At 41.4% G+C, this 14,648-nt stretch overlaps 2 protein-coding genes across 15 annotated transcripts in view; one reads left to right on the forward strand and one right to left on the reverse strand.

Annotated features, from left to right (window-relative positions):
- Positions 1–4,687: 4,687 nt before the first annotated feature.
- TIFA (TRAF interacting protein with forkhead associated domain) lies at positions 4,688–10,173 on the reverse strand. Of its 2 annotated transcripts, none has more exons than XM_026101712.2 (2): positions 9,992–10,173; positions 4,688–5,869 (listed from the first exon to the last, which is right to left on the reverse strand). In XM_026101712.2, exon 2 carries the CDS (start codon positions 5,847–5,849, stop codon positions 5,286–5,288), a length of 564 nt encoding a protein of 187 aa, XP_025957497.2. In that variant the 5' UTR covers positions 5,850–5,869; positions 9,992–10,173; the 3' UTR covers positions 4,688–5,285. The 2 variants fall into 2 exon arrangements, with proteins under 2 accessions (XP_025957497.2, XP_025957496.2); XM_026101711.2 differs by lacking the exon at positions 9,992–10,173 and adding an exon at positions 9,569–9,717.
- Positions 10,174–11,650: 1,477 nt separating this feature from the next.
- ALPK1 (alpha kinase 1) overlaps positions 11,651–14,648 on the forward strand; it is a 50,182-nt gene continuing 47,184 nt past the window's right edge. For 12 of the 13 annotated variants that reach the window (XM_064510597.1, XM_064510610.1, XM_064510599.1 and 9 more), the window contains exon 1: positions 11,659–11,842. The gene's annotated coding sequence lies outside the window, so the exon portion shown is untranslated. Of the gene's footprint in view, positions 11,843–14,648 lie in introns of all 13 variants that reach the window. The other variant, XM_064510611.1, reaches the window with a different exon arrangement.

Consider the following 14,648-nt stretch of genomic DNA (forward strand, 5'->3'; position numbering starts at 1 on the left):
TAGCTTCCTATTAACTTTACTGGCTTTGGCATCCTATTCCCAGGTGCCTAATTCTCCTATATTTCCTGTGTGCCTAAATTTGGAACAATACTAAAAATAATAACCACCTAAAAATAATACAGTTCAGTATCAGACTGCCTTCTTTGGATTAAAATCTTTGTAGACGTGATCTCCCCCTGCTTACTTTTTTTGTGGGGATAAGACCTGTTTCTATGAACAACTGAGTAAATTTCAAAACTTACACTTCATGTTATGGCAATTAAGTTCCCTCCTTGGAATCACCTTAAGCAAACTGTAGGTAAATTTTAATTGTAATCAGAGATGGCTGAGATGTTTTAGCCAAAGGTGGTTTTTCCATGAATTGATACATGTCAACAGTAAATTTGATTCAAGTCAATAGGATGAAATGAGTATGTGGTCAGTCTAAAGCAAAGTCAGGGCTTTCTGTTCAGAGTAGAGGGATTGTGTAATGGGCATTAAAATTGTTTTTAAAAAATGCTGAAAGAATCATTGTAAATTAAGGGATCAGGCCTAGGAGAGTATTTGCTGAGGAATGACATCAAATTATCCATCTACTTTTCTTAAATAAAAACATACATTTTCCTTCTCATTCTTTTACTTTGCACCATCTTTTACAATGAAATAGCCCCTGAATACATGGTAATGAAAGTGTCATAGATGATCAGAATGTACTTGGCTCATGACAACAAATTCTACTGACTTTTAGAAATCATGATAGTTCATGTTGTGAAAGTGAATCTTAGGTAAATACTTTTCTTCATCCATTATTGCAAAAATGAATGGTCAGATATTTTCTTAGTATGTCTCTGCTGGATATGTATCATGTTCAAAACTTCATTTTCAAAATGTTTCTTTTTAATACACAACTTTGTGTTCTGCTAATTATTTATTATTTGTTTATCTTAATGTATTAATATTAGGATCTCTGTAGAAATTATTCTTAATTTATCAAAGTGCAGCTAGTTGGTTTTTTGCCTGCATTTTTCATCTGGTATGTTACCGTGGCCTGTTCTCGCAGTATGGTTCATGCAAAATGCTCTGATGTGATTTGCAATGATTTTCATAAACTTAGTTACTGAGTTAGGCACATGATTAAAGCATGTGTAATAAACCTAGACTTGAAAGTGAAGGTTGCATCTGCTCTCAGGTTATGCACAATCATTCAAAGTAACCCAGACTTTTCTTAAACTGAGCAGCTGATTCTCCTCCACTGAAAGTTTATTTTTATCTGAAATGGTTTGCCTACATTTAATGATAACAAGGTTTGAAAGTTCATAGAAACAGCATGTAAATATTCTGCTCTATAATGCAGACAATGGAAATTGTGATAGAAAAGTACGTCATGATGAAAAAAATATTTTCATTCTGTTCTGTCAAAATCCATTCTCATCATGGCTGCCTGGTTTTGGTTTTGATTTTTTTTTGACATAAATGATTTTGTTCTAGATATGAAATTACATTGAAGAACAGCTCTAAGCAACAATATCTTTAAGGTCTTGAAATTACTTGAAAAGTGCCAGCTTAGTAAACTAAGAACATGTCACTGATACTTTCTTGTTAGCAGACAATCATTAACAACTAATAACTGTTAGAGGTATTTATCAGGTGCATGTCCCCCTTCCAGAATTTTTTGACTGACATCTGTTACAGAACTGATGACTACAATTTCTCAACTGTGATTGTTTTATATTTGTTTTACAGAAAATGATAGCATTCTTAAGGCTTTGGGAGGAATCATAATAAAGTAAGCCTTTTTATTATTTTTCTGTGATCATCAGTGCTGTGAGAGACTCTGCTGGGTTTCTGAGCATAGCTCAAGGCATCTGTGTGAATAGGCTAAAACAAGCAAGAAAGAAGTATGACCTTTATGGTTACCATTTTTTTTTTTTTTTTTTTTAGCATGAGTGTCTCTTCATCTTTTGCAGTTATGTAAGTACTAGACTTAAGGCTGTTTTTAATGATGATACAAATTCAGAATAACTCTGGTGAAGGCACCTTAAGACATATGCAAGAGGACCTTAAAGCCAGCTGTATAAATTTTCACGATTTCCATTAAATGCCTAGTCTAAACCCTTTGAAATCTGTGGGAACATTTCCAGTGAGCTGTTAGTCAGGCTCATAGGGCTTTCAGCAGTGGCAAAGTGAGGAAGGCAGTGTAACTTACTGTGAGACAACCAAGCTATAGGAAGGTAAGTGCTATAAAATTGGTACGAGTTATGCATCTGATGCTCTCCTTTAGTTAGATGATCCCTGACTTCCAGTTAAAAGCTGTAAACAGACAGTGGAACCCTTAAGAGCAGCTCAGCTTTGTCCTGTGTGTCAAAATGACTCCTGGACGAACTGCCTCAAAATTTCAACACCAGCAGTGCCAGTCTCTCATTTATCTAGAATTTTATAAGGTGCAACTTTCTCCAGGCATGTATCTCAACCTGTATGTGTATGGCTGTGCACTCATGGCCATCAGCTGCTCTCAGTGAAATGGTAGCCAAATGCTTGGAACAGCACAAAGATGGCTGTAAGCTAACACATCTGTGTAATGTTGTGCCCTCACTACATTTTCATATGCAGAAGTGACTGGACTTTCTCCTTACACTGCGCTATTTCTTAACATATTGCCATGTTCTTCAGTGACTTCTTCAGCGAGGACATCTAGGAAGTGAGCTTTAAAATGAAATACTTGATACCGATACTGTTTTCCTCTCTGAGTCAAACTAATACATCTGCTGTTTGAGTCAACATAGTGATAGGATTCTCCTAGGAGAGGAATCATTTTTTGTATGTATTTTACGGTTGGTTCTTACCCAACTAAATATAGTTTTGGAAATGATTAGGATTTGGAAAGCATTGGGGGGGGTTTCTGTTGTTGGTTTTTTTCTATTCCCAAGATGAGTATTTTCTCCCGCTTCCTGGAGATGTGTCTATTCAATGTTCCACCCTGGTTCTGTGGATGTCCAGAGTCCCTCTAGACAGCGTGAATGCAGAATGTACGCGTTGCAGCACTGTCAACTCTGCAGAACAGACAGAAGAAGATTTTCTTAGGTGAGTAAGTATTGTTTGTAGACGCTTCTGCTTATATAATGTGCTTGAAAACTTGAGATGGATGTTGTCATTTTTTCTGCAGATAATAGCACAGAATATGGAAGCAATTAATATGCCTAGTGGCATAGACTAATGCCCTATGTGACAGAGCCAGTGAATAGAAATTGCATACTACTACTACTTAGTGGTAGTTTTAGCAATCTGTTTTTGAAATCCAAAGCAGTACAAAACAGGAACTTGATGTCATTGCTAATAACTTAAGAGCGCTAATAGGAACAGCCCCATTTATTGGAAATGCAAAACAAACACTCCCTCCTCTCTCAGATGCCATGCATTTTATGAGAGGCTGATTGCAGACAGAAGCTTATATATGTATGAGCTTGTGTGAGACTCTGCTTTCATCTTGCTTTCTTTTTCTAGACAGCTTGTATTTGCAGTTATTTGCATCTCTGTCTAATTAAAGAGCAGGAAGACTCAGTTCAAAAGCATTTAAAAGCCAAGCAGCCAACAACGACTGAAAATCTGCAACCCAAAACACACATAACTGGTGACATAGCAAATCTTGCTCAGGTTTGTTAGGTTAAGCTGAGGGGTTGGGTGTGTGGTAGAGGTGGTGTTGAGATCACAAATGAATTGAATGGCACATTTAAGATGAAGACTTTAAAAGCTAAGTAAGCAACATCACTACCAGAGGCTGGCTCAAAGAGTAGAAAATATGGGAAACAAGGCATTTTGGGCATTTTTGGCAAGGGTGAGACCAACGGACTAATGAAATCCTACGTAAGCCTATGTTTGGGTCTCACTGTCTCTCCAGTGACTTGCTCTCTCTTCTAGTTGTTTGCCTTAATCTCAGGTTATGCTGTTTAATTCTCCCTTCAGTTATACTTCTGGCTTTCTTGCACCTGTAATAATTATTGTTGAAATGCATTCCTAATGTTTAGGAGGATAAAAGGAATACCTAAAATGTAAACCCTATCCCAGGATTCCCCTGACAGGTAGGTTTTGGATCATTAGAGATAATGTGGTTGAGGTAAACTTTTGTCACCTCTTCAATGCTGTACAATTGTGTAGATGGAAGTAGTTAGTGTATGGGGCAGGAGAGTAATATACTGCATGTTTAGGATAATTAAGTTATTGAGCAGATATAATGCTTGACGATAACAGGGGTAACTCTTATGTATGTTCTTATTCTTTCCTGTGTGTCTTTGAAACAACTTAAAATAACTTGACAAAACGGAGAGAAGCTCCAATTAAATGTTAAGCCCTTAACAAAGACATGCTTAACTGAAACAATTTTTGAGTAGTGCTGGATATTTAACCGAAAATGTTAACTGAAAACAAAATTGTAAGTGGGGTGGGGAAGGAGAAGACTTGCTGAAAGTGTTTCAGTCAACTCTCATCTTGGAGCAGTGGCCACTTTTAGGAAGTCCAGAATATTACCAGTAAAAATAATTTCTTCTCTGAATTGTCCTAAGAGCTATCTTACATAAGTGCTTTCAGATTATATTTGTAGAGGAAGACAAATTCTTACTGAGTAACCAAACGCTTTTACTGCAAAGTTTAGCTGGATATTCACATAACACGATCACTGACATTGTATGGTTATTTACATTAACAAGAAAAGCAGTTAAATTGCAAAAATATTTATTTTTTAATCCATTGTAAAAATGGAAGAGAAACTTCTGCAAAGTTAATAATAATAATAAAAAAAGATAAGTAAGTAAAAAGGATGATGCTGACAAAGTGTTTCTAAGCTGTAAAACCTGGGAAGTTATGATCTAGACTTGAAAATACTGATCAGAACTTAATGTCAAAAACAGCACAAAATACAACAAACGCAACAAGAGACTACATCCCTACTCAGCTACCCAGTGTTGGGGCTAAAACGCTGTTCTGCGCACTCTGTATGAGCGCTGTTGAATATATTTCTGGAGCATGTGGCCTGGTTCTTGAATTGAATCTGCTTCTGTGGACTTTCGTGGCCACATAAACTGGGGTCTCCCCCATGCTGATGTGACCTACAGTGGTGATGAGACAGCACACATGCCCGAGAAAGGACAGGGGCAGGAGCCTGTTTTTGTTGAAGCAACTAAGTTCTGGTGCACCCACCCTGAGAGCAAAGGCTAAGAGGACTGACATAACAGGAATAAGGACTACATGATTTCAGATCCTGAAGTTGTGCAGGTTTCGTATGTTCAAAATCTGATCCAGCCTCCTTTTCCCACCTAGTATGACTCATTTTCATCAATCTCTGTCGGGCTTTTGTCTTGGGAAAGAAACAAAGAAGGGAAAACGCCAGTCTCAGGTACAGGTTGCAGCGATGGCAGGCATCTTTCTTGTAAGAGTGGCATTTGAGCCAAGTGTAAGTAAGTCTCAAAATAATCCATAGACTCCCCTTCTTGCATCTCTGTTAAGATCTGGTAGTCCCCAAAACAAATGATGCACTTCCATGGCAGGTCAATTTTGTTCAAGTAACCCAGTTCTGTGTGGTCCACAATCAGCTTCGTTTTCTTGCTCATGTTCTTTATCTCAAAACAAAAGTCTGAGCTGTTAAGTTTTCTGTAAAACTGCAAAGAAAACTGAATCCGAGAAACACGAGAATCCATTAAGTTATAACGGCAGATGTTAGAATCACGGCCGAACTTAGCCATTTCATCTGCCCTGACCTGCTCTCGCTTACAGAAATTCAGGCAACGAAACATCATCTTGTCTTCTTGGCAAGGATGGTAAAAAGTCATGTGGAGACATGTTACTGTTTCTTCAGTTTCAGCTTCTTCACAAGAGGTCATGATGAAATGAGTCCTCGGGACTACAAGAAAGAACAGAGCATGGAATCAATGTGGTACCAGAAAAAAGTGGTACTACTTCAGACCGGCATTAAAATACGTTACATGCTACTGTTTAGTGCCTGTGTATTTATAAAGAAATGACAGCAAACAATGAAACTACTGGAAGAAAGACATGGAAGTAGAACATACCCAGTCCATGACTATCATCATTTCCCATCACTTTGCCAAAGACTCCACAGTGGTGACCACTGCTAAATGACAGATCACTCTGTGCTGAACTCTTGCCAGCTATATAAAATGAGGTTGACAGCCATCTCCTATCTATTGTGATGGTTTTCTACTCTGAAAAAATACATGACTGTAAATTGCTACCATCTAGTTCTTTGTAAGGATCTCACAAGTACATTTATCTTAGGAAGAAATATGTCACTTAGCAGGAATGAAATACAGTAAGACTTGTTCTATACACCTATAATAGAGCATTAAGTAGTAGTATTTGTGATGATGTGTGCACTGTTTTGCAGCATATTCCTTTGACTAGAAGGTATCAGACAAGTAGCTTTTCCAAGTGCAGTCTGACTGTACGCAGTAATATTTCAAAATTGTAAAAAGCAACATGTTGGATCTTTGGTCACATTTTAGCTCTTGTATAATACAAAATATAATGTTTAGAAATGACTGATGTGACTGTAAAATGAACACAAAAGCTGGAATTTCAGAGGGACCTAAAGCAGGAATTGCCACCAATTCTAATTATTTCACTTTTGGCTCACTGCCTATCTGAAAATCCCAGTCCCAGCAATGTAGTGCAGAAGTACCACAGAACTAACAAATAAGTTTTGTTGTTGTTTTCTTTTGAAAAGCTGCTCAAATGCAGCACGGAGGTACTTGCTTATGAACTCAGTCCTATTCCAAAGTCTGAGTTACTGCAGTGCATCCCAATAAAATACGAGAGACACATTAGAAAACATTGCAGTCTGGTGCTCTATACATGAATGCCAAATATTTAAAAGTGATAGTTCCTGGTCTGAAACTTAGTCTAAAAAAAGAAAAGACAGGGTAATTACAGTAGGAACCCAAGAATGAGTTGTCAGTTACTCACCAGAGAAACATCTCATTAAACTGTATTATTAACAAGTAGCCATTTAAATGGAGTCATACAGTGCAGCTGTTAGCAATGTGTTTCCTTTTAGATCTCAGTGAGTTCCTAACATGTCACACTGATTCTGAACTTTCTCACCAGGTCTGTTCAGTGAATCATTATGAGAAGCAATTTACAATTCAGTCTGTTCTGTTTTATGGTGAATCTTCACTGTTGTAAGTAACTTGTAACTTCTTGCTTTTAAAAGCTAACTCATAACAGTGTTTGTAGACTGCAGGCACAGTGAATGGTGTATCAGGGCACCTCTTTCTAGGAGAAACCTAGAATTCTCTTCCTTCTAGACTTGTAACACAGTAACAGCAGCATTTCGGACATGCAAGTTTGGCTAAAGTTTAGCCTACTTCCTTAAGTAGCCTACAACAGGGCTTCTACCAAGCTTAGATGATTAGAGAAATATCAAATTTCAGGTACATCTCGCTTTAAACCAAACCAGAAAATATCATCTATGCTTTTGACAAAAGCATGAACAAACACCCTCCTGGCAGGTTATTGAGGAATAACCATCATCTACAAGACAAGCTGCAGTGGCACAAGTCTTCATTACTCATTCTACTAGTATTCCTCAACTGCAGTTAGTTGGAAGAACCTTGGTGAGCTAGAGATTGACCCTTTAGCCTGACCTTCTCTGTGTTTAGTTCTCCACTTTCCTGTTTTGCTCCAGTGATAGGAAGTGAGATGTGTTACGTGAGGTCAACCGTGTTCAAAGGGGAAAACCAACTCATTTCGCTTAGTTCACAAAAAAGTCTGCAGAGAGAGTTTTCAGTCTCAAGACTTGGGCTGACTTTGATACAGATTTAAAAACATGTTCTGCTCCCATTAGTTTCTTTATCTATTTCTGAAGCGCATCATGGCTGGGCAAAAAACAGACAGGAATATAAAGATACATATTCTGAGGAATTTGCAGAGTACACAGCTGTATATAACATCAATGCAAAATACTGTCTTCCTTCAGTTTTTTCTAAATTTTACAAATGGTGACATGTAGTAATCACAGAAGGGGTAGGAACATTTCCAAAAGTGGTACATCAGGAAATGTTCAGTGGTAAATGCTGCCTTTCTGAGAGGCAAAGTGTCACAGACCGCTTCAGAAATACAGCAGCACTCATTGAACTGGGATCTCAGCAGCTCCTACACCACTGTTCTACTCAAGATCTACTCGTATGCCATCTCAGAGGCACCCCGAGCTCAGCTGAATCTTGTACTGAAAGTTTGTTGAAGTAGAACTGAACAGACTTTCACCTAAATCCTGAAGGAGTTTCCATTTGCCAGATTGTACTGGAGAACAAAAGGATTGTACTGGACAGGAGAAAGACTTCAAGAATTCCACCTGGAGAAGGAAGCTTTCCTCGCATTAAAATCAACACTCCTCCTGCAGCTGTAATGCAGCCCGCTGTCCTCATGTTGCCTGTATCTTCATTTGAGTCAAATGATCATGACCTCACCTCTTTCTCTTCTCTCAACATCCTCTCTTTCAGTGTACAAAAGAGAGAAGTTTGTTTTAGTGAGCGGACTTCAACATTAGTCTTATCAGCTGGATTTGTTGGGTAACTCCTGTAGACTTTATTAACTGAATGTTCTTGAAATACTCTCTAGAGATGGAGTTATATTATTTTTCTTCATGCTCTTTATGGTGCTTTTCCCTACGAAGACCTAAGTTCTTCAAAGCATCAGTGTTCAGAATGGGATTACTATTGTCCCCATTTTTTAGATACAGAAGAATGACACAGAGAAATAAGCACGAGGATACCTAACTTGAGACCCTTAGGGCTTCAACTTGTTTGAGTGTTTAACAAACAATTTATTCAAGAGTTTTAACTTTCTGCACACGAGTTATAATTCAGACTGCTCTGCCAGTTTGTTTCCACAAATTAGCACATAGGGTTTCAACCTGAATACCAAGAAAAAGAATAACATCTGTTTTGTGGCCACTTTTCATTTTAAGTGACTGTGAAGGTTGGTGGAGGGGAGGTGCAGAACATGATTTTCAAGGACATTACGTAATTGCTTTAAAGCACACAGCTATGCCTTTTGTCCTCCTGACATCCGACGCTGCGGTCACTAGAGTTATCTTCCACTGCCTCTAAGAGATTATGTAGGAGGCCAGCAGACAACAGCCTCTTTTACAGCCTCGATTCATCCCCAGGCAGGTTTGTCCTGCGCAGTGACTCAGGTGTCTAATGGAGGCAGCAAGGCATGCACACCTAAATGAACACTGTACCTAAATAAACACTGTACACTACACAGCTGTAAATGGAAAACTAGTGTTTCCTAGGCAAACTACTTCTGACATATCCTAACTTTGTAGTGCTTGCTTTCTGCAAACTTAATTTTGTTTGAAAAATAATCTTCGTTGTAGTTACACCATTTTTGCAAGAGCGTGTGGTCAAACTGTCATGCGTTCCCCGTCCCCGGTGTGCGCTAACCAGACCCCCCGAACACGACTCTATGCCGCTCTGAGGTATTTCAGCTGCAAAACTCGGGCGGTTTCTCATGGTGCCGATTACAAGTATTTGAAGGATGGAAACTTCCAGAAGAGTTCAGATGCCAACGCCATTACCCGAATCAGCAGTTCCTGGAAAGTCCCAGCCGACCTCAAAGCCTCCTCCCCTGCCTCGACTGGAAAAGCAGCCGCGGGGGTCACAGGAGCGGGGGGCCAACGCCTGCGGGTCCCTTCAGGTGCTCCGGCAGGCAGCGGGGACCGCGGGCCGTCCCTCCCCGGCGGCGGAGCGCGCAGGATCGCTGAGCGCCGGAGCCGCAGTCGCGACAAGCCACAGCCCGCAACGAGACGCGCAGTCGCGACAAGCCCGCGCGCGCCCCCGGGGCGGCGCGGCTGAGCGCGGAGGAGGGCGGAGGGCCCTTCCCGGCCGCCTCACCGCCTCGGCCTGCGCCCACGGTAACCGGCCCCGTCCCGGAGTGGCGGCGGCGGCGGCGGGCTCCAACCGCCCTGCGCTGCCCTGCCCCGCCCCGCCCGGGCTCTCACCTGCCCGCCGGGGGTGCGGGGTCCGGCGCGGCGCCTCCGGCCGCCTTCCGTCGTGCCTGGAGGGTGGGCGCCCGGCGCCCTGCGTGCTCCCTGCACTCTCCGCCGGGCCGGGCCGAGCTGTCAGCGCCGGGCACCGCCGCTGCGAAATGGGTCGTCAAAGCCCGGCGGGCGGGGGCGGCGCGGCAGGGGCGGGCGGAGGGGAGGGGAGAAGCGGGGGGCGGCGCGGCCAACGGCCGCTAACGGCCCCCAACGGCCGCGCGCAGCACAGGCCGCGTAGGAGGGCGGCGAGCTCAGCTAGGGGCGCTGGGGTCTCGCCCTGAGATGAGAGGGTGAGCTAGGTGATTCCTCGAGGTCCTTTTCGAAGCCTCTTGTTTATTTATCTTCGCCGTTGTTGTTTTTGTGGTTGCAAGCTGAAGCAAGCAGGCTGTGGGGTGTTAGTGAATGCAGAGCCGTGTGCCCGTGTTGGCGTCGCGTGGCGCCTAAGGTGTCCCGGGAAGCGGTGTGTGCCCTCGGCGGGGTCTCCTCAGTGCCTCTCCACTTCCCAGCCCGTGTATGCCTTGCGCTGTGTTTCTCACATAGGCTTCTTAACGCTGCAGGGGGTCTTCTGCCCAGTTTCACATTTGGGGGAAAAAAACTCTGTTCGCCAGGAACTAGGGAATTCTTATGTGACTTCTCTGAAAATACACAGTTGTTTTTCTATTACGGTGTATAAGTAGGAAAAATAGTCTCAGCACTATCTGGGATTTTATATAGGTGTGTAAAAAATCTTGCGTTTGTGAGCATTTTACTATGTGAGAAGTCGCACCGATGTCTCAAAGTGTGTGAGCCCGAGTGTGCAGCTTCAGATCCCAGGAAAATTAAAATAATTTCTGTTGCAGCCTCCCAAAACGTTAACCCTTTGAAAGGCAACAAGCACTAGTAAGCAGAAGAAGTAGAATGTTTTAAATATAGCACTTATTTGATAATGTTTTATAATCAAGAATAAAATAGTTACTTTGTTCTGCTTGAAGCTACAGCGGTTCAGTTTCATTGAACTGCCTTTGGTAAAAAATCTCATCTTTTCTTGGCTGTTTATCTAAGCTGAGCTGAAAACTGGCAATCCTAGGGCGCCTTTGCCTAATAGGCAATGTGTCTAATACGAAAAACGTACAATTCTCTCTCATTCAGCTGCTTAATTTTTCTTAATAACTAAGATCATTCCCATGCACATGCAAGAGGCAGAGTGTAGAATACACTTCTTGATCTCAACCTGAATCTTGGACTATTCTGTGCCCCCCATGTATATTCGTGTAGTGTTGGCACTGAAGAAGGTGTTGTGTCTTACTAAGTATGGGAAGTTTGATTGCTTTGGCACAGGTTATAAAGTGTTTGTGTCAGTTAATATAAACTTAATTTACAAGTTCCTTTTATTCAGTCAATAAACAGGGAAATTAGTTCTAGTTTGCTGATTTCTTTTGTCAATTGTTTTCATACAATATAGTCTGGGTGCAGATAAAAGCTCTCTGTTGCATATGTCTTTCTTCCTTTACATCTGAAAAACGAGGTTAAATTTTGTTTTGAAAGAAATCATTTTGAGAAGCAGATAATGAAAGCGGATTCTTTAAAGTTACTCACTTACCAGAAAGCCTTTTTTGCAGCAGCCAGGGCTGGCATGTATGTTCACACAGAAATGCTTTGCTTTTGGAAAACCCAGGCTTGTGCAATCGTTCCGTTGATTGCATACGCCGATTGCTGTAATTCCTCCTTGCCTTTCATGCGCGGAAGTAGAGCCTCTTTACAAGAATTCTGTGCTGTGAGAGAGCCACATCTGTTTTGATCGAATTATTTCGATACCAGTAACTATTGAGCTATGTGAGTACTCGTTTCTTTTTTTTTCTAGGATTACGTAACCTCATATTAATTACATATTTCTTGCTAGCTTTTGAATTAAATACAGCTCTGCATGACTTCAAATGGGAGGTCACAGGAATTGGATGTAATGGTCCTTTTTTCTGTGAGTTTTACGTTGGATGTAAAGCCACCAGCTTCAGGAAAATGACTCCAAGTTTCCCGTTGTACGAGAAAAGACTCGGGCTCTTTGCATTCATGCTTTTGGGTGTAGTCTTAAGCATTTCCTGCAGTAATAGTTACTTGGTTTACTAGAGTTCGTTCCTGTGGGGTTTTTTTATTGTAATTTTTCTTGTGTGCGTGGGTGGGGGGGGATTTCTTTAGACAAAAAGGGAAACTGCAAATAGATGCCCAAAGCTTGTAGGGCTGGGCGGCGTTGTGTTGTGCACAAGACACTGGGACTCGAGCCAGGTGAGCTGATGTCAACATTTACCTGGTTACTGGGGTGGCTCTTGCTGCTGTCCTGTTTCGTGTTGTCTGTGGAGGCTGTGGGGTGTCACAGGCAGAAACTGGCTCCTCCCTCCTGCTTTTTACAAAGCCTGTTTGGTTTTACCCACTTTACTTACCGGGAAGAAAAGGCACTTTCCTTCCTGGGAGATATACTAGCACCTCTCTCTACTCTAGCTTCCCTGGAGTTATGAAATTGATAATCGAGGTAAAATCAAGCCAAATCTGAAATCTCAGTTGCTTTGGGAATAGAAACCCGTGCAAGCCAGATTGCACAGCCAGTGACACAGCTTTCCCTTGGATTACAAAGGGTGTTGGGTGGGTGAATGAATACTGATGGAGCAGAGCCGTGCCTTCCATTCCAGCCGTCTTCTGACTGGCTCTGTTTTTAAGACACCTGTGTTCATTGCCTTGCCAATTGTAAGAGAGGAGGAAGTCCTAAAAAAAAGTAATGCCCATTACTTTAAATGGGTGTTTCCTCTGATACCAGTGTGCTGCGGTGCTTATTATGTCCAGTGTGGCTTCTCTGTGTAGATATTAGTGGCATATTAGAGATGCTAGCTGTTTGGGCTGATGAAATATTTATAGCAGGTGGTTCTGGTAAGCTCAGAGGTGGGAGTAGGGGTGGTTTTGTTGTGATGTTGTGCTTTAACAGCTTTGGTCTGATTTCTTAAGGCTTTGGATAACTCCAGATCTCAAATATATAAATCTGGAAAATTCTGCGAACTCCTAAACTGCTTTCAGTCATGATCAGCTTTGAAAACCTGAGAGTCACTGAAGGCAGACGTTTCTTTCTCTTTTCAGAAAGTTCATCATAAGTCATAAGAGTATTGAAATCAATAAGAAATAATAAGAAAGTGTATTCTGGGTTAGTGAGCGTAGGGACAGGGGTTTTTTTGTTTTTGTTTTATTTATTTATTTATTTATTTTTGTGACCCAGCTAATTCTTTTTGGCTCACTGAGCACAAAACTTCTCTCCCCTTGCCCCCTGAGTCACCCCATAGTCATTCTTTATCTGTTGTGGAAGAACATAAAGTTCAAGTGACTTTTGATTCTTTTTGGAGATTGAGTTTGTCGTCCCCGTTGCTTCGCCTAGACCATGCGGAAGGCTTGCTTCTGAGGCACGTGGGCTTTTTTAAGAGTTTCTCTTGTTATTAAGTTGAACTGCTTCCTCTTGATTTCAGTGATGTTCGTAGGACAAAGCTCTGTCAGTGAGTACCACAGAAAAGTCTACAGGCTTTAAATATTAAAGGTGACCGATGATGCATGCAGTAGAATGTTATTATTTGACAAATTTGCTTTTGATAAAAAACATGCCCATTTTATGGTGATTGAGAGGTACATTTGTTTTAACACGTCTATAAAACATTTGGTAGTTACTTGGCTGGCATTTCGTGCTGTGGCATTGATGGTCAACTGTTCCAGCCTACTCCTTGTGTGATACAGCTTCCCATGTAAAGATGGACAACTAAAGGAGGAGCAGCAGGTGTGGCTGAGTTTCCTGTATTTGCTAAGGAGAGTTAGTGGATTGCTAAGTTGTCTTTTTCAGGAGTGGCCAGTGACTTTACTGAACTGAAGTCAATAACAAAATAGATGAAACTTTAAACAAAACACCTCTATAATGGTTTTCTGCCTGTTCTGGCACATCAAGCTGTTGGCAAGGCTTTTAATGATCCACCTGGTTTATTTTAAGTCAGGAATTCTGTCATAGGTAATGTTTTTAAAGTATGTAGGAAACGTGTTCTTTTGTAGTTCTGTTCCTCTTGCTGTGTAAAGCCATTCTGCAGACCCGTGTTTGAAGACAAGGTGTGAGGCTAGTTAGTAGGTAGCCTGGACAAGTTTGACACTTTCTGCTTTTCTCTGCTATTTAAATGAGTATTATGAAAGAGTCTGTGTCCTGTTAGATCAACAGCAAGTCTGCCCTGATTTCAGTGATGTTGAGATCTCTCTGTGGTTCTTCCCTTCATTCCCAACGCCAGACTTTTACAGGCAGTTATGAAAACAGCAGATGTAGTCCACAGGTTTGCTAGCTGTGTGATAGAACGGTTTTGGGTGTAAAGGGGAACTGTGCTTGTAAAAGCTGTAGGTAAAATTAGTGTTTTTCTGATAACCCTTTTCCAGTTACTGGGCTTCTCGCTCCCTAGTACAGTGGCTTTGTTAATGGTGTCATCATGTGAACGCTGAAGTAGGAGCTGTGATCTAGTTGTGACCTCCTATGTCAAACTTTGCGTTAGAGAATACCCATGATGGATTTGAATGCATTGGGTTTTCTTGTTTTAAAAGCAAGTCTGTAGAGATGCTGCTATTTTGCAAGGTTGAACTC

The sequence above is a fragment of the Dromaius novaehollandiae genome, chromosome 4 (genome assembly GCF_036370855.1).
Source record: "Dromaius novaehollandiae isolate bDroNov1 chromosome 4, bDroNov1.hap1, whole genome shotgun sequence".
Classification (NCBI taxonomy): Eukaryota; Metazoa; Chordata; class Aves; order Casuariiformes; family Dromaiidae; genus Dromaius; species Dromaius novaehollandiae.